Source organism: Salmo salar, chromosome 18 (genome assembly GCF_965601325.2).
Source record: "Salmo salar chromosome 18, fSalSal1, whole genome shotgun sequence".
Lineage (NCBI taxonomy): Eukaryota > Metazoa > Chordata > Actinopteri > Salmoniformes > Salmonidae > Salmo > Salmo salar.
The window spans coordinates 19,304,395-19,324,685 of NC_138308.1; the positions used below are offsets into that span (position 1 = coordinate 19,304,395).

The 20,291-nt window shown below is 43.2% G+C and overlaps 1 protein-coding gene across 2 annotated transcripts in view; it reads right to left on the minus strand.

The window, feature by feature from the left end:
- Positions 1-2,294: 2,294 nt before the first annotated feature.
- LOC106577086 (polymeric immunoglobulin receptor) overlaps positions 2,295-20,291 on the minus strand; it is an 87,896-nt gene continuing 69,899 nt past the window's right edge. Inside the window, exons 4-10 of one of the 2 annotated variants that reach the window (XM_082964778.1) lie at positions 19,985-20,051; positions 19,227-19,315; positions 19,029-19,069; positions 18,601-18,639; positions 18,319-18,390; positions 17,926-17,980; positions 2,295-3,635 (exon numbers count right to left, since the gene is read on the minus strand). In XM_082964778.1, the coding sequence (XP_082820904.1) occupies positions 3,622-3,635; positions 17,926-17,980; positions 18,319-18,390; positions 18,601-18,639; positions 19,029-19,069; positions 19,227-19,315; positions 19,985-20,051 (377 nt within the window). In that variant the 3' untranslated portion in view covers positions 2,295-3,621. Of the gene's footprint in view, positions 3,636-17,925; positions 17,981-18,318; positions 18,391-18,570; positions 18,640-19,028; positions 19,070-19,226; positions 19,316-19,984; positions 20,052-20,291 lie in introns of both variants that reach the window. The other variant, XM_082964777.1, reaches the window with a different exon arrangement.

A 20,291-nucleotide genomic window follows, 5' to 3' on the forward strand; every position in this document is an offset into this window, starting at 1 on the left:
ACCACCTTGCCTGTTCTGTCCACTCGACACACTAGCTTCCTATTGGAAACAACAGGGTGTGGTCTATCTTGGGTTAGTTATACAAATCTTTGGTGTTAGAATGCACTTTTATAGCTAGCTGGATAACACAAGAACTAGCTAAGTAGCTATCTACAGGCTTAAACTATAGAAAGCATGATGATGATAACTAGTATAGGGTAACATAGTGTCTAATGCTAAATTGTTATGCAGTGTTCTTCTCTACCACATATTTCCACAAGGTCTCAGACTCCAGGATGGGAAAATGCTTACAAGAAATCATCAAATGAAGACAGAGTTGTTGATTTCCATTGTTACTTGTAATGTAAAAAATGGGAGAAAAAGACAATCCCGTTTTTCTAAATTAGCTATCTAGGCTCTTCACCGTTGCATAGGCTACAGATTTGAGTCACCACTAGAACAGTTATTTTTATGTTATATCTTTGTTTAGTGTAATTCATGAAATTATTCATCTAACAATAAAAATCCTTAATATTTTCTAAGAAATGTAAGTGTTGCAATAAAGTTGACTAAAGTAGAAGCTCGAATATTGTTTGTAGGTATTTTAAATTGGTAATGAGTTGTAGGCCTAAGTAATTACTGTATTTAGAAATGGCTAAATCCTGTGTAAGTACATTGTACTTACGCAGATATTACATGTACTCTGTGGTGTACTAGTGTGTTTATTTCTCACTTGGATGGCACTTTCAGAAGCTGACGATTAGATTGTCAGGATGGGTAACATACTATGTAGGTACTCTATAATTAAGAAATAAGGCCAGAGGAGGTGTGGTATATGGCCAATATACCACAGCTAAGGGCTGTTCTTATGCACGACGCACGAGGTGCCTTATTGCTATTATAAACTGGTTACCAATGCAATTAGAGCAGTAAAAATACATGTTTTGTCATACCTGTGGTAAATGGTGTGATCAGGCACGGCGCCAGGATTTTTTCTCTCCCGGTGCTAAGGGGGGCTTGACCAATACGTGGGGATGCTTATAAAATAGTTGATTTTCATGACTAGTGCATTCATTCCATATGCATAATCTGACAACTGTGCATTTGTAATAATGTTTCAAATGAAATGGCTATCACAATGTCAGAAATGAAATTAATAATATCCACAGTGCTGCCACAACGAGAAGTGCATTTACCCTGTGACTGTCAAATATGCATGTGTCTTCTTGTTCCATCCAGATCCAGATCAGCGCGATTGAATCATGTTCCCACAACTGGACAGGCGCACTCTGTCAATAAATAAAAGGCCTTTCAGTTACTCACCAAGTGTTGTTTTATAGAAGGATGATGCATCTGTTGTTGTGGTTCAGTGCAAATGAGTCTATAATCTTCTGGACATCCAGGACCTTGGTTCTTTCTGCGTGTATGGACAGGCAGGCAGGGAAGGTTGCTGAGTCGAGGGTTTGCCCAATATTTAATTCTCTATATCATTATGTACTTTTTTTGGTAATTTTTTAATATTTTTTTTAAGGGGTGGATCAGCTTTAATATTGCAGATAGATTGTTGCTTCCATTAATGTAATTGTCTGCATCATTTCCAATCCCTCATATTTTTGGGGTAAATATATATATCCACATACATACATACACACTTTTTTTTAGAATATACCTTTATTATTCTCCGCAAACCCTACCACCCCTCCCCCAATTGGAGTAAACTAATAAACAATCATACTTTGGCTTCTACCTTCAGTTTATACATATTATACACATTTTACAGACACAATCTATTTTACAATAGTTATATTTTGTTTGTTTTTAGTCCTTCCTCTATTTCTGATGTCCATCCAATTTGATTTATATTTGTAACTGTGCTATTTCACATCATTTCTGAACCTATATACATTTTACAGACCCTGTATGTTTTACATTGGTTATCTTGTTGTTATTAGTCCCACCCTTCAGCTCCATTCAACCCCTACCATCTATCTATTAACACCATCCATTTTGGATTTCTATTTACCATATTTTTTCAAATGTACTCTGATGCTTCACAAAAGTACTGAACCTTTCTATTCTCATAGCTTCTACAGATTATAAATTAAAGATAAACATTTTTGCTAAAATAATTATTATATGATTGAGTGATTGACTATAACTTTTCAAATCACCCAGTATTGCTATCTGCAGCGTTAGTTCTAGGTAAATGTTACAATTCTTCCGCCATTCCTGGACCTGTGACCAAAAACGAGCTACATATGGACAGTACCTGTCACGGTTATCGTCGGTGAAGGAGGACCAAAATGCAGCAGGACTGTGTTTGTTCATTTTGAACATTTATTAAATCAAAATGAACACAAAAACAACAAACAAGAGAACGAACGATCCACAGACAGTCTGGCAAGGCACAAGGCTAAACACAGAACAATCTCCCACAAACACACAGACAAACACACCCAACTAATATAGGACTTCCAATCAAAGGCAACACCACACAGCTGCCTTCAATTGGAAGTCCACCCCAATTAACTCTACATAGAAACACACTTACTAGACTACACATAGAAATACATAAACATAGACCATAAACCAAAAACCCGGAAATACTAACTCAAACACCCTTTTACCAAAACACCACCCCGGACCACATAAAACAAATACCCTCTGCCACGTCCTGACCAAACTACAATAACAATTAACCCTTATACTGGCCAGGACGTGACAGTACCAAAATAAATGATCTAATGACTGCCTCCTCACAGCAAAATCTGCAGAGCTGGGAAGATTGTATCCCCCATACATATAACATTGTATTGGTTGCAAGAATTTCATTTAATAATGTGTCAATTCATAAACCATGTGCCATGGAATAGGTACATCGAAATTCTCTTCCCAACAATTTTGCAATTTATATGGCACATCTGTCATTTTTTTGGTCTTTAAATGAAATTGGTATATGTTTTTATTTATCACAATTTTCTTTAACCATTTATGATCTTTAATGCAGGGCCGACAGACAAGTTCCTTACTTTCCCCCCTTCTACTTGCCTCTTGTATTTTTCTGGTAATGCTGCAATTAGTTGGTTGTAATTTTGGGTAGAGCAGATATTTCCATGTCTGTGTTAGCTGCATGTGTGACATAACTCCACCAATCCTATTTATGATATCATTTACAAATCAAATCAAAATCAAATCAAATTTATTTATATAGCCCTTCGTACATCAGCTGATATCTCAAAGTGCTGTACAGAAACCCAGCCTAAAACCCCAAACAGCAAGCAATGCATGTGAAAGAAGCACGGTGGCTAGGAAAAACTCCCTAGGAAAAACTCCCTAGAAAGGCCAAAAACCTAGGAAGAAACCTAGAGAGGAACCAGGCTATGAGGGGTGGCCAGTCCTCTTCTGGCTGTGCAGGGTGGATATTATAACAGAACATGGTCAAGATGTTAAAATGTTCATAAATGACCAGCATGGTCAAATAATAATAATCATAGTAGTTGTCGAGGGTGCAACAAGCACGTCCGGTGAACAGGTCAGGGTTCCATCGCCGCAGGCAGAACAGTTGAAACTGGAGCAGCAGCACGGCCAGGTGGACTGGGGACAGCAAGGAGTCATCATACCAGGTAGCCCTGAGGCATGGTCCTAGGGCTCAGGTCCTCCGAGAGAAAGACAGAAAGAGAGAAAGAGAGAATTAGAGAGAGCATATTTAAATTCACACAGGACACCGGATAAGACAAGAGAAATACTCCAGATGTAACAGACTGACCCTAGCCCCCCGACACATAAACTACTGCAGCATAAATACTGGAGGCTGAGACAGGAGGGATCAGAAGACACTGTGGCCCCATCCGATGATACCCCCGGACAGGGCCAAACAGGCAGGATATAACCCCACCCACTTTGCCAAAGCACAGCCCCCACACCACTAGAGGGATGTCTCCAACCACCAACTTACCGTCCTAAGACAAGGCCGAGTATAGCCCACAACGATCTCCGCCATGGCACAACCCAAGGGGGGGGGGCGCCAACCCAGACAGGAAGACCACGTCAGTGACTCAACCCACTCAAGTGACGCACCCCTCCCATGGACGGCATGGAAGAACACCAGTAAGCCAGTGACTCAGCCCCTGTAAAAGGGTTAGAGGCAGAGAATCCCAGTGGAAAGAGGGGAACCGGCAAGGCAGAGACAAAAACAAGACCTTTTTGAAAAATGTTATCTATTTTTTTTTTTTTATCAATTATTTGAATTTAACCACAATATTTGTTGTATTATTTGTTCTGTCTTTTCAGATGGATTATACTGAAATTGCAACCAACTTTCTAAGGCTTGTTTAAAAAAAACTATATTTTGGAGATTATTTCATTTTCAAATAACCTAAAGTGAGCAGTTGTAATCTGAATAAAGGGAAAAAGGCCATTCTTGAACATGGGGTGAGACATTCTTACTAATTTACTAGAGAACCATTTTGGATTTAAGTATAATTTTTGTATGACTGATGCCTTTAGTGAGATTTCTAATGCTTTAATATTGAATAATTTCTGTCCTCTGAATTCATATCCGTTAAATAAATAGACCCTTTTAATTTTGTCTGGCTTGCCATTCCAAATAAAATTGAATATTTTTTGTTCATATAATTTAAAGAGCAGGTCACTAGGTGTAGGCAAAACCATAAGCAAATATGTAAACTGTGATATGACTAAAGTTAATCAGGGTGATTTTTCCACAAATAGACAGATATTTTCCTTTCCATGGTAGCAAGATTGTATCTATATTCTGCTAACTTTCTATAAAAATGTATTGGAGTGAGATCATTTCTTTCTTTCGGGATTTGTATACCGAGTATGTCCACATCCCCGTCAGACCATTTTATTGGTAAACTACACAGTAATGTAAAAGTTGCATTTTTAGTGATCCAATACGTAATATAGTACACTTATCATAATTTGGTTTTAATCCAGAGAGGTTAGCAAAAGTATCTAGATCCTCTATGAGGCTGTGGAGGGATTCTAATTGTGGTTTTACATGAATCATCAGCGTACAGTGACACCTTTGTTTTTAACCTGTTGGGGGTAGGGGGCAGTATTGACACGGCCGGATAAAAAACGTACCCGATTTAATCTGGTTACTACTCCTGCCCAGTAACTAGAATATGCATATAATTATTGGCTTTGGATAGAAAACACCCTAAAGTTTCTAAAACTGTTTGAATGGTGTCTGTGAGTATAACAGAACTCATGGCAGGCAAAAACCTGAGAAGATTCCTTACAGGAAGTGCCCTCTCTGACAAGATCTTGTTCTTCTTGTCTCTGTTTATTGAAGACTGAGGATCTTTGCTGTAACGTGACACTTCCTACGGCTCCCATAGGCTCTCAGAGCCCGGGAAAAAGCTGAATGATATCGAGGCAGCCCCAGGCTGAAACACATTATCGCTTTTGGCAAGTGGCCGATCAGAGGACAATGGGCTTAGGCGCGTGCACGAGTCGACCCCGTGCTTTATTTTCTTTCGTCTGTTTACCTAAATGCAGATTCCCGGTCGGAATATTATCGCTTTTTTACGAGAAAAATTGCATAAAAATTGATTTTAAACAGCGGTTGACATGCTTCGAAGTACGGTAATGGAATATTTAGAATTTTTTTGTCACGAAATGCGCCGTGCTCGTCACCCTTCTTTACCCTTTCGGATAGTGTCTTGAACGCACGAACAAAACGCCGCTTTTTGGATTAACTATGGATTATTTGGGACCAAACCAACATTTGTTATTGAAGTAGAATTCCTGGGAGTGCATTCTGACGAAGAACACCAAAGGTAATCAAACTTTTCTAATAGTAAATCGGAGTTTGGTGAAGGCTAAACTTGCTGGGTGTCTAAATAGCTAGCCCTGTGATGCCGGGATATCTACTTAGAATATTGCAAAATGTGCTTTCCCCGAAAAGCTATTTTAAAATCGGACATATCGAGTGCATAGAGGAGTTCTGTATCTATAAATCTTAAAATAATTGTTATGCTTTTTGTGAACGTTTATCGTGAGTAGTGTAGTAAATCTTTAGTAAATTCACCGTAAGTTTGCGGGGGGTATGCTAGTTCTGAACGTCACATGCTAATGTAAAAAGCTGTTTTTTGATATAAATATGAACTTGATTGAACAAAACATGCATGTATTGTATAACATAATGTCCTAGGGTTGTCATCTGATGAAGATCATCAAAGGTTAGTGCTGCATTTAGCTGTCTTCTGGGTTTTTGTGACATTATATGCTAGCTTGAAAAATGGGTGTCTGATTATTTCTGGCTGGGTACTCTGCTGACATAATCTAATGTTTTGCTTTCGTTGTAAAGCCTTTTTGAAATCAGACAGTGTGGTTAGATTAACGAGAGTCTTGTCTTTAAAATGGTGTAAAATAGTCATTAGTTTGAGAAATTGAAGTAATAGCATTTCTAAGGTATTTGAATAACGCGCCACGGGATTTCACTGGCTGTTACGTAGGTGGGACGAAATCGTCCCACTGGCCCTAGAGAAGTTAAACCACGGATTTCTAATCCCTTCCTATTATTGTTGGATCTAATTTTAACAGCAACATTTCGATGGCAATAATAAATAGATATGCCGATAGTGGACAACCTTGTTTTACTCCTATTGTTTTACTCCTATTACTCCTAACTTTCTGAGATTGTCACGTCCTGACCATAGAAAGCTTTTCTTTCTATGGTACAGTAGGTCAGGGTGTGACAGGGGGGTTAGTCTAGTTTATTATTTCTATGTGGGGTTCTAGGTTTGTTTTTCTATTTTGGTGATTGTGTATGATTCCCAATTAGAGGCAGCTGGTAATCGTTGTCTCTAATTGGGGATCATACTTAAGTAGCATGTTTTCCACCTGTGGGTTATGGGATATTGTATGTTGTTTATGTGTAGTTGCATTGTCGTCACGGTTCGTTTATTCCTTATTGTTTTGTATTTTTTCTAAGTTTCACTTTCTAATAAATTATGTGGAACGCTACTCACGCTGCGCCTTGGTCCGATCATTCCAACAAACGTGACAGAATATCCCATCAAACCAGGACCAAGCAGCGTGACCAGGAGGAGCAGGGATCCTGGGCACGGGAGAGAAGAGAGTGGAGGACTTCCTGGACGTGGAAGGAGATCATGGCAGGAGACAAGAGCCTGCCATGGAAGCAGGCGGAGGCACCGAAGGAGGATCAACGATGACTCCGGGGTTCGCAACAATGACGGAAGCCCGAGAGACAGCCCGAAAAAGTTTTTTTGGGGGGGCACATGGAGTGGTCGGCGAGGCCGAGGGGCGAGTCAGAGAGCGAAGAGGAATATTGGGAGAGACTGGGCGAGGAGTATTGTGAGATAGTTGAGGGGAGTGATGAGGTAGAGTGGATGGTTTGGTGTCTGGAGCAAGACAGTCACCGTGAGGAGCGTGGGACTAGTCAGGCACCATGTTTTGCGGAGATAGGCAATGTGTCTCCAGTGCGCATCCACAGCCCGGTGCGTTCTGTGCCAGCTCCTCACACTTGCCATGCGAAAGTGAGCATCCAGCCAGGACGGGTTGTGCCGGCTCAGCGCTTCTGGTCTCCAGTGCGCCTCCACAGCCCAGTGCGTCTTGTGCCAGTGCCCCGCACTTGCCAGGCTAAAGTGAACATCCAGCTAGGACGGGTTGTGCCAGCTTTGCGCTCCAGACCTCCAGTGCGCCTCCACGGTCCAGTATATCTTGTACCGATTTTACGCACCAGGTCTCCAGTGCGCCTCCACAGCCCAGTACGTCCTGTGCCTGCTCCTCGCACTCTCCCAGAAGTGCGTGTTCCCAGTCAGGTACATCCTGTGCCTGCTCCTCGCACTCTCCCTGAATTGCGTGTCCCCAGTCAGGTACGTCCTGTGCCTGATTCCCGCACTCGCCCTAAAGTGCGTGTCACCAGTCTGGTGCCACCTGTCCTGGCTCCACGCACCAGGCCTCCAGTGCGCCTTCACAGTCCAGAGCTTCCGGCGACAGTACCCAGTCCAGAGCTTCCGGCGACAGTTCCCAGTCCAGAGCTTCCGGCGACAGTTCCCAGTCTGGAACCTTCAACGACTTTTCACAGTCCGGAACCTCCAACGACGGTCCACAGTCCGGAACCTCCAATGACGGTCCACAGTCCGGAACCTCCTGAGACGGTCCACAGTCCGGAACCTGCTGAGACGGTCCACAGTCCGGAACCTCCTGAGACGGTCCACAGTCCGGAACCTCCTGAGACGGTCCACAGTCCGGAACCTCCTGAGACGGTCCACAGTCCGGAACCTCCTGAGACGGTCCACAGTCCGGAACCTCCTGAGACGGCCCACGGTCCGGAACCTCCTGAGACGGTCAACGGTTCGGGACCTCCAGCTCCAAGGCCAGAGTCTTCTTCGGCATTGGTGCCCAGTCCAGTCACAGCGTCCAGTCCCGCCCCATGGCCGGAGCCTTCCCCTGCGCCAATGCTCAGTCTAAGCATGGCGTCCAGTCCAGCTCCAAGGCCAGAGTCTTCTTCTGCATTGGTGCCCAGTCCAGGCGAGTGTTCAGCCTGGGTCCATGGCTGGACCCGCAGGATGAGCGGGTTCTTCGGCCCGCACCAGAGCCGCCACCAAAGCTGGCGGATCCGCGGGATGAGTGGGTTCTTCGTCCCGCACCAGAGCCGCCTCCGATGCTGGCGGATCCGCAGGATGAGAGGGTTCTTTGTCCTGCACCAGAGCCACCTCCAATGCTGGCGGATCCGCAGGATGAGAGGGTTCTTCATCCTGCACCAGAGCCGCTACCGATACTAGATACCCCCCCTAACCCTCCCTTTTTGTTTCAGGTTTTGCGGTCGGAGTCCGCACCTTTGGGGGGGGGGTGTCTAATCCAATTGGTAGTAGTTACAGTCTTGTCTCATCACTGCAACTCCCGTACAGACTCGGGAAAGGTGAAGGTCGAGAGCCATGCGTCCTCCGAAACACAACCCAAGCAAGCCACACTGCTTCTTGACACAATGCCCATCCAACCCGGAAGCCAGCCGCACCAATGTGTCGGAGGAAACACCGTACACCTGGCGACCGTGTCAGCGGTCGCCAGGTGCACTGCGCCCGGCCCGCCACAGGAGTCACTAGTGCGCGATGAGACAAGGATATCCCTGCCGGCCAAACCCTCCCCTAACCCGGGCGACATTGGGCCAATTGTGTGCCGCCCCATCGGCCTCCTGGTCATGGCCGGCTGCGACAGAGCCTGGACTCGAACCCACGCATTTATATGTTGAAGATGGAAAAATAATTTGGTGTATTTTTCCCAATATTCCATCCAGTTCGCTTTATTTTTTATAATATATTACACTGGATCTTTCTTGAATAAGTTCCTCCATTTCATTTTGTTTTTCCTCTAACTTATTCTGTGCCTCTATGGTACAGTTTTTATTGCTGTCTAACTGTACTGTTAGTCCTTAAATTTCCTTTGTTAAAAACCTCTATGGGCTAGGTAGGACGTCACCGTCCCACTCTATTCAACAGCCAGTGGAACAGCGTGGCGCGAAATACAATAACCTCAAAAATGCAATAATTTCAATTTTTCAAACATACGACTATTTTACACCATTTTAAAGATAAGACTCTCGTTAATCTAACCACATTGTCCGATTTCAAAAAGGCTTTACAGCGAAAGCAAAACATTAGATTATGTTAGGAGAGTACATAGCCCAAAATAATCACACAGCCATTTTCCAAGCAAGCATATACGTCACAGAAACCCAAAACACAGCTAAATGAGGCACTAACCTTTGATGATCTTCATCAGATGACACTCCTAGGACATTATGTTATACAATACATGCATGTTTTGTTCAATCAAGTTCATATTTATATCATAAAACAGCTTTTTACATTGGTGTGTGATGTTCAGAAAATGTATCCCCACCGAAAACCTCCGGTGAATTTACTAAATTACTCATCATAAACGTTGACAAAATACATAACAATTATTTTAAGAATTATAGATACAGAACTCCTTTATGCAATCGCTGTGTCAGATTTTAAAATAGCTTTTCGGCGAAAACACATTTTGCAATATTCTGAGTACATAGCTCAGCCATCACGGCTAGCTATTTTGACACCCACCAACTTCGGGGCACACTAAACTCAGATTTAGTATTAGAAATATTGCATTACCTTTGCTGATCTTTGTCAGAATGCACTCCCAGGACAGATACTTCCACAAGAAATGTTGTTTTTGTTCCAAATAATCCATAGTTATATCCAAATACAGTGCCTTGCGAAAGTATTCGGCCCCCTTGAACTTTTCCACCTTTTGCCACATTTCAGGCTTCAAACATAAAGATATAAAACTGTAATTTTTTGTGAAGAATCAACAACAAGTGGGACACAATCATGAAGTGGAACGAAATTTATTGGATATTTCAAACTTTTTTAACAAATAAAAAACGGAAAAATTGGGCGTGCAAAATGATTCAGCCCCTTTACTTTCAGTGCAGCAAACTCTCTCCAGAAGTTCAGTGAGGATCTCTGAATGATCCAATGTTGACCTAAATGACTAATGATGATAAATAGAATCCACCTGTATGTAATCAAGTCTCCGTATAAATGCACCTGCTCTGTGATAGTCTCAGAGGTCCGTTTAAAGCGCAGAGAGCATCATGAAGAACAAGGAACACACCAGGCAGGTCCGAGATACTGTTGTGGAGAAGTTTAAAGCCGGATTTGGATACAAAAAGATTTCCCAAGCTTTAAACATCCCAAGTAGCACTGTGCAAGCGATAATATTGAAATGGAAGGAGTATCAGACCACTGCAAATCTACGAAGACCCGGCCGTCCCTCTAAACTTTCAGCTCATACAAGGAGAAGACTGATCAGAGATGCAGCCAAGAGGCCCATGATCACTCTGGATGAACTGCAGAGATCTACAGCTGAGGTGGGAGACTCTGTCCATAGGACATCAATCAGTCGTATACTGCACAAATCTGGCCTTTATGGAAGAGTGGCAAGAAGAAAGCCATTTCTTAAAGATATCCATAAAAAGTGTCGTTTAAAGTTTGCCACTAGCCACCTGGGAGACACACCAAACATGTGGAAGAAGGTGCTCTGGTCAGATGAAACCAAAATCGAACTTTTTGGCAACAATGCAAAACGTTATGTTTGGCGTAAAAGCAACACAGCTCATCACCCTGAACCCACCATCCCCACTGTCAAACATGGTGGTGGCAGCATCATGGTTTGGGCCTGCTTTTCTTCAGCAGGGGCAGGGAAGATGGTTAAAATTGATGGGAAGATGGATGGAGACAAATACAGGACCATTCTGGAAGGAAACCTGATGGAGTCTGCAAAAGACCTGAGACTGGGACGGAGATTTGTCTTCCAACAAGACAATGATCCAAAACATAAAGCAAAATCTACAATGGAATGGTTCACAAATAAACATATCCAGGTGTTAGAATGGCCAAGTCAAAGTCCAGACCTGAATCCAATCGAGAATCTGTGGAAAGAACTGAAAACTGCTGTTCACAAACGCTCTCCATCCAACCTCACTGAGCTCGAGCTGTTTTGCAAGGAGGAATGGGCAAAAATTTCAGTCTCTCGATGTGCAAAACTGATAGAGACATACCCCAAGCGACTTACAGCTGTAATCGCAGCAAAAGGTGGCGCTACAAAGTATTAACTTAAGGGGGCTGAATAATTTTGCACGGCCAATTTTTCAGTTTTTTATTTGTTAAAAAAGTTTGAAATATCCAATAAATTTCGTTCCACTTCATAATTGTATCCCACTTGTTGTTGATTCTTCACAAAAAATTACAGTTTTATATCTTTATGTTTGAAGCCTGAAATGTGGCAAAAGGTCGAAAAGTTCAAGGGGGCCGAATACTTTCGCAAGGCACTGTACCTCCGTTTTGTTCGTGCGTTCAGGTCACCATCCAAAGGGTAACGCGCGAGCGCATTTCGAGACAAAAAAATTCAAAATGTTCCATTACCGTACTTAGAAGCATGTCAAATGCTGTTTAAAATCTATTTTTATGGTATTTTACTCGTAAAATAGCGATAATATTCCAACCGGACAATAGTGCATTCATTCAAAGAGGAAAATAAAAAACAGCGTGGTCTCGTGAATGCGCATATCCAATCTCTTAGTCACCAGGCAGACCACTGACAAACTGAGCTACCATAGTCTGCCCAGAGACAGGAGACGCCTCAATCCGCTTTCTGAAGGCTTTAGAGAGCCAATGGAAGCCTTAGAAAGTGCTATGTAACCCCAGAGATACTGTAGTTTTGAAAGGGACTAGAAAGAAGAACTACAAATTCTCAGACAGGCCACTTCCTGCTTGGAATTTTCTCAGGTTTTTGCCTGCCATATGAGTTCTGTTATACTCACAGACACCATTCAAACAGTTTTAGAAACTTCAGAGTGTTTTCTATCCAAATATACTTATAATATGCATATTCTCATTTCTGGGCAAGAGTAGTAACCAGTTTAAAATCGGGTACATTTTTCATCCGGCCATGAAAATACTGCCCCTTAGCCCAGACAGGCTAATATGGACTCTTTTGATCTAAATTGCTTTTGTTTTATAGATGAGTACTGAATTGCATGGCCTCTAAAGGCACATTTAAAAGTGTCCCATACAATAAGGGGATCTGCTGTACCTATGTTATGTCAGAAAGAGTAAGTTACAAATTATTCTGTCCTAGTTATAAACAAGTTATCATCCAGTAGGCTTTGATTACATTTCCAATATCCTAACCCACGTGGAAATTCTGTAAGAGTAATATATATGCCAATTATGTGATGATCCGACCGCATAGATATTATATTCCTTCTCTTTTAGCCAGGTAAATATATATATATATACTGTTGTGGAAATATTGAATCAAATATTTCACAGATACCGGAACTTGTAAATTCAATAAGACTTTATTACAAAAGTAACAAAGCCAATTCCATGGAATAACTAAATTATCTTGCCACAGACCTCAGGCTTTATAGGTTTCCACTTTCAGATAACACACATGGTCACTCCCCTCTATGTAGATGATTAACACCCCTTGGCCTCTTGCCACCGTTATATTTCTGTCTCAATTCTTGCTTGTTTACTGATTCTATTGGTGGTGTATCCACACACAAATGCAGGTGTCTGTCCAATGATACTCATAGGACTACACAATGGCTCTCCCCAAGCCTGTAATGGCACAGACATACATATACAATAGAATCACATGCCTTAAAGCTAGTCACAGGACCAGGCAATGACTTCCCTCAGGCCTACAACAGCACTGGCTTACATACATAATGCAATTATGTATGTAATGCAATAATGCAAAAATGCAATAATGCAATTTATGCGAAGGATTTTTACCTCTCACCAGTTTCGCCATTACCAAAATAACATTATGGCAAGCAATTATTATATTAGCAAACAATTATTGTGAATCATCCTATATTGTCCCTAACATATTTTACTCCGTCACAACAGTTGTGGGATACACACACACCCACACACTCATACACACTCATACACACTCAACCCCTTTCCCCCACAACAACCATAGACTCAGATTCTCAACAGTTGCACCATCCCAGAGCCCAACTCAAGAAAGGTCTTGATTTACGAATGCATATACAGTTGCAGCTGTATGAGAAGGCCTGCAAAACTGTGTCAAAAAAATGGCCAGAAATGGGGAGATTTGATTAACCATTGTCACGTCCTAGATGATGGAGGTCAGATATACCCCCTTCCCCTGAAACACCCACAACATGGCCCCCCGTATTGACCATTTCTGTCATAAAATAAGTTGTACTCATCCTTGAAAATGTCGTACTGGAGAGAAGAGGACCAAGGCGCAGCGAGACTGTGAATACTCATACTTTAATAGACTCCAGTAAGGCATCCACAGGAAAACAATAACACGACAATAACAGTCTGACTAGGCACACGGCTAAGCACAGAACAATTCCCCACCACCCCAAAGACAAACACACACACCTATATAGGACTTCCAATCATAGGCAACTATACACACCTGCCTTCAATTGGAAGTCCCAATCATCCACCCAACATTTAACCAACACAAACATGCCATGTCCTGACCCCAAAACTAAAACACTAGCACCGATCTGCTGGTCAGGACGTGACAGTACCCCCCCCCTCAAGGTGCAGACCCCGGAATGCACCTACCAACAAAAAACCCCAACACAAAACCCATAAACAATAACCCTAAAACAATAAGGGAGGGAAGGGAGGGTGGCTGCCGTCACCGACGGCACTGTGCTACACCCTCCCTCCCCAACCCACCTATCCTGGAGGTGGCTCAGGTGCAGGGCGTGGACCTTGCTCCACCGTCGGCGTAGCCCACTTCGGTGGCGCTGCTAGCTGCGCCGGGCAGATGGGCCACTTGGGCTGACCCTGGCAGACGGACCACTCGTGCTGGGCCGGGGGACAGGAGGGCCCCTCGGGCTGGGCCGGGGGACAGGAGGGCCCCCCGGGCTGGGCCGGGGGACAGGAGGGCCCCTCGGGCTGGGCCGGGGGACAGGAGGGCCCCTCGGGCTGGGCCGGGGGACAGGAGGGCCCCTCGGGCTGGGCCGGGGGACAGGAGGGCCCCTCGGGCTGGGACGGGGGACAGGCTGGCCCCTCGGGCTGGGACGGGGGACAGGCTGGCCACTCGGGACGGTCGTGGCAGTCTGGCCACTCGGGCAGGTCAGGGCAGTCTGGCCACTCGGGCAGGTCAGGGCAGTCTGGCCACTCCGGCAGGTCAGGGCAGTCTGGCCACTCCGGCAGGTCAGGGCAGTCTGGCCACTCCGGCAGGTCAGGGCAGTCTGGCCACTCCGGCAGGTCAGGGCAGTCTGGCCACTCCGGCAGTTCAGCGCAGTCTGGCCACTCCGGCAGTTCAGCGCAGTCTGACCTCTCTGGCGACTGTTGACTGGCGGGCAGCTCTGACGAGTGTTGACTGGCGGGCAGCTCTGACGACTGTTGACTGGCGGGCAGCTCTGACGACTGTTGACTGGCGGGCAGCTCTGACGACTGTTGACTGGCGGGCAGCTCTGGTGACGACTGTTGACTGGCGGGCAGCTCTGGTGACGACTGTTGACTGGCGGGCAGCTCTGGTGACGACTGTTGACTGGCGGGCAGCTCTGGTGACGACTGTTGACTGGCGGGCAGCTCTGGTGACGACTGTTGACTGGCGGGCAGCTCTGGTGACGACTGTTGACTGGCGGGCAGCTCTGGTGACGACTGTTGACTGGCGGGCAGCTCTGGTGACGACTGTTGACTGGCGCGCAGCTCTGGCGACGACTGTTGACTGGCGCACAGCTCTGGCGACGACTGTTGACTGGCGGGCAGCTCTGGCGACGACTGTTGACTGGCGGGCAGCTCTGGCGACGACTGTTGACTGGCGGGCAGCTCTTGCCCCGTCAAACAGCCCTTGTGCCCCCCCCCTAAAAAATTATTGGGGGTGCCTCTCGGTCTCCCTTACATCGCCAGCCTTCTTCCGCTGCTTGGTCCTTTGTTGGTGGGGCATTCTGTCATAAAATAAGTTGTACTCATCCTTGAAAATGTCGTACTGGAGAGAAGAGGACCAAGGCGCAGCGAGACCGTGAATACTCATACTTTAATAGACTCCAGTAAGGCATCCACAGGAAAACAATAACACGACAATAACAGTCTGACTAGGCACACGGCTAAGCACAGAACAATTCCCCACCACCCCAAAGACAAACACACACACCTATATAGGACTTTCATTCAAAGGCAACTATACACACCTGCCTTCAATTGGATGTCCCAATCATCCACCCAACATTTAACCAACACAAACATGCCACGTCCTGACCCCAAAACTAAAACACTAGCTCCATCTGCTGGTCAGGACGTGACAATTTCCTTGTATATTATGCTCTCCCTTCAGGGGGCTTTGGCTTTGCAGGACCAACCCTGCCAAGCAGGCTCAGAATCTTGAGGGGGTGGTGCTGCTCTAGGTATCTGATGCGTGTACTTAGCATTTCTAGGATTATCTGAGAATTTCTGTGTAACTGTTTTGACGAACTTGCCTATGACCTGTAAAAGTTCAAGGAAGTTTCCCTGGTTGACAGCCATGTCGTTTTCAATGTCTCCTCTCTGTGAAAGTCCCTGGTATGCAGTGTAACGCAATGACTCCACAACTGCTCTCATATACTCTCTGTTCTCTCAGACTATTTTCGAATGTCCATCACTTAGAGCATTGCATATTTATGCTCCACACTAGCATTGTGTGTCTTGAACGAACTTGTTGCCTTCTTCCAGTTCTGGTAGCCATTGTGGGTAAATGCCGCCTTCTCTCCACCATGGTTTCCTGGACGTTGAAAGTGGCAGTTGTGCAAAGCAGAAATCACAGTTCTTTGAAATAGAATATTCCAGCCATTTGTAATCTTCATACCATCTACGATGGTATGCTGTCCAACTTTTGTGGCTGGATAATGTCAAAGAAGAGAGCGCCTTGGTTCTTCAACAGGCTTAAATCAGAGGGAGCGGTGACTGTGCTGACAGTGCAGCTAACGGTGGCTGTGGAGCAGCTAGCAGCAACGAACTGCTCTGGTGCTCCCTCACGTTGTGGCTCACTAGTTTCTCTACAATCTTTCTTATCGCCCTCTTCTTTTTTGGCCCCCATACGAAGACAGGGTCTGGATTTTCATTTTCTACACGCATTCTTCTCTTGATCAGAAAATGGTCCATATCAACAATGCGAGATGGGTGACTAGCTAGCTAGAAGTTAGCTCACATAACATCTACACTGTAATAAGGACCCCTTAAAAGGAAGAGTTACCGAATGTTCAGTTTCTTAATGATATTTAACATGACTGACAAGATCATTTTAAAAGAATGTGTAGTCAATAGATTTCCACTTTTTTCAGAGAAGGCCTTTCAATGTTCCTTAATCTCTAACAACACTGGATGAATAAAAAGGAATCATACTTGGTTATATGGGATTGCTCTGTTCTTACTTGTGGTGTTACTCTGTGTTGTGGTTGGTTAATTGACATTGGTTCCTAAGTGGCACAGCGGTCTAAGGCACTGCATCTCAGTGCAAGAGGTGCCCTGGTTCAAATCCAGACTGCATCACATCCGGCTGTGATCGGGAGTCCCATAGGGCAGTGCCCAATTGGCCCAGTGTTGTCTGGGTTTGGCTGGGGTAGGCCCTCATTGTAAATAAGAATTTGTTCTTAAGGTCCTGGAGTGGCCTAGCCATAGAAAATCTGTGGAGGGAGCTGAAGGTTCGAGTTGCCAAACGTCAGCCTTGAAACCTTAATGACTTGGAGAAGATCTGCAAAGAGGAGTGGGACAAAATCCCTCCTGAGATGTGTGCAAACCTGTTGGCCAACTACAAGAAATGTCTGACCTCTGTGATTGCCAACAAGGGTTTTGCCACCAAGTACTAAGTCATGTTTTGCAGAGGGGTCAAATACTTATTTCCCTCATTAAAATGCAAATCATTTTATAACATTTTTGACATGCGTTTTTCTGGATGTTCTTTGTTGTTATTCTGTCTCTCACTGTTCAAGTAAACCTACCATTAAAATTATAGACTGATCATTTCTTTGTCAGTGGGCAAACATACAAAATCAGCAGGGGATCAAATACTTTTTTCCCTCACTGTATATATAAAAAATATCAAATAAATAAACAGAATAAACCTGAAGTAAAACATTCAGGTTTATTCTGTTTATTTATTTGATATTCTTTATTGAAAAAACACATGTAAGTGTCAACATGGGCACAGTTTATTACAAGTACAAGACGTTCACTCTATAAAATATGCAGATTAACAAGATAGAACAATAAAATAATGAGGACAAAGGGTTGGGGCAGGAGGTGACAAATAAAATAACTTTATATGTTACTAAATTTGGAGTATTTTGTTCTGATGCCCTAGTACACTGAGATCATCCAGTATTTTCCCCAACATCTCGTCTGTTTTTTTGTGACCTACTGTATCTCTGGTGTTGGGTCACTGTGCTGTAGACCACATAGTCTGGTTCTGTTGCCTGTAAGAGAGGAGGAAATGACATACCTACATCACATACACATACACATACACATACACACACACACACATGAATGACTTAGTCAAATCATCAACACAGTAGAGCAGCTATTTATGTAGGCCTTGGTCTTGGTGACCACAGTGCTGTATGTCACTATGGAAATGGGTCCTGATGGTAGACAGTTACAGAGGGAGTTATTCAGAAAACACTGTCCATTTTGAATTCATTGTACATTCTACAACACATCAGAGCTGCCAATTCAAGTTCTGCTTTTCAAGACAGAAAACATTTTCTATAAGACTAGCTGTGCTTATGTGTTTATTTAGTTTAATGTTTACCCTTTGTGCTGTCCTGTGCTGCATAGGAATCACAGTGCTGTATAAGTCACCATGTCTCTCAGGGTTTAGGTCCTGTGTGATGGAGGAGAGAGAGCAACATGATCACATCAACTCAGAGAGAAACAGACAATGTTTACTTTCACTTTGAGTTGGGTGGGAGGGGGTTGGGTTGAGTTTGAGGTGGGTTAAGTTGGTTTGCAGAGGGTTTAGGTTGGGTTGAAGGGGGGTTGGGTCAAAGGGGTTTGGTTTAACCTGTTGTGCTGTTCCACTGATGTGACTCACAGTGCTGTAGGTAATGTTCTGCTCAGGGTCAGCAGGCTGCTGATGGAATGAAACACAAACCTTGTTAACATTTAACAGTTTTACAATACGCCATTGAAGGATGTTGTACCTCATGCATACTGACATGAATTAGAAAATGTTTTGCTGTTTCATTTTTCTCCAGTGATAACACAAAATGTGTTATTGTTCAAGTGTCAGTAGTTGTGGTGAGTGATTTGAGGAAGTCTGTTCTGGTCAAAGATGTACACTTAGTGCAAGACTAAATAATTTTTTTCAATTATCTTAAAACGGATTATTTTAATACTACACATAAGAGATCGGATTGATTTAAAGTGTTAGTTATGACTAACTACTAACCAAAGCGAGCCCTAGAATATCAAGCAGAGAAAGGAACAGATGAGTGAGAAGATAACATGATCATAGCTTACTACTGTGGTGTTTGGTGGTTGGTCCTTTGCCTTCTTGTCCTCTGAAATAAACAAAAGAGGATGTTGGTACTAATGAACTCTGATGTCAAACCTTTCATTTGTAGAAGGAACAACCCTCCTGTATTTATAATATTCCTGCAAATGACATTAGTCATAAACATTTTTTTTTTTTTTTACATAATTTTAACAAATACTTACTATGTTTTCTGAACATCTTCCATGTGACCAAGGTACCAGCTATCAACACCACCAACAGGCTCAGAGGAATGAACAGGACTACCAGCAAACTGGAATATAAAATAAAATGTAAAATATAGATAACCACAGGCATAGTGGTAAATGCTTAAGCAAGAACATTTAAGGAAGATGTTTCATTTTGTATACATTTTTCTTTATCTGAAAATGAAACAGACAGATAGTTTTGTAATGTGGAGAACTACAGTTAATATTGTTAACCCAGACACTGGTCTCTGGTCTGATCAGCCTTGCTAGTCACAGTTGTCTCCACCAAGGTTATTATAGTTTTGTAATGTGGAGAACTACAGTTAATATTGTTAACCCAGACACTGGTCTCTGGTCTGATCAGCCTTGCTAGTCACAGGTGTCTCCACCAAGGTTATTATAGTTTTGTGTTTTGATATTAGTTTTTATTTCTATTGGTTTTAATATTTTTATTTGAAATTCAGTTGAGTGCAGTTACATTTTTTGCCCCAAAACTAAAACTGAACATAATCATAATGGTTTCTATTATATTTTAGTTTGCTTTGGAGTCAAAGAAAATTGTTTCAGTATAGATAATATTTTGGTGTGTTAATTATTTTATTTCAGAAGTTCACTAAATAGTTTTTTCATTATTCTTTTCTATTTACTATAATACATCCCCAACAGCCTTACACTATCACCAACTATTTGGATGACTGTAAAAGTGAGGGAAATAGTGAAGAAGGAATACTGACCTCTGGTGCTTCTCATCTGTGTTCTCATTAGTTACAACATTGTCACGGTTTGTAACAGAAGGGGTAACTGTGGGAGGACAAGCGTTAAACTCAGAACTGGTTAGTGACATTTGGTGAGTGGTTGGAGCTTGTGTTGCTGTGAGAGGCAGAAATTATAAAGTAGCTTCAATAAACTGACTTAAGATTGATATTATTAAAACCAGGTAATTGTGATGTTGATTGAAACTAATCACTATGATGCTTTCTTATCTAATATGTGACATACACTAAAATCCAATTCTTATAATTTTCAGTATTAATTTCTAAT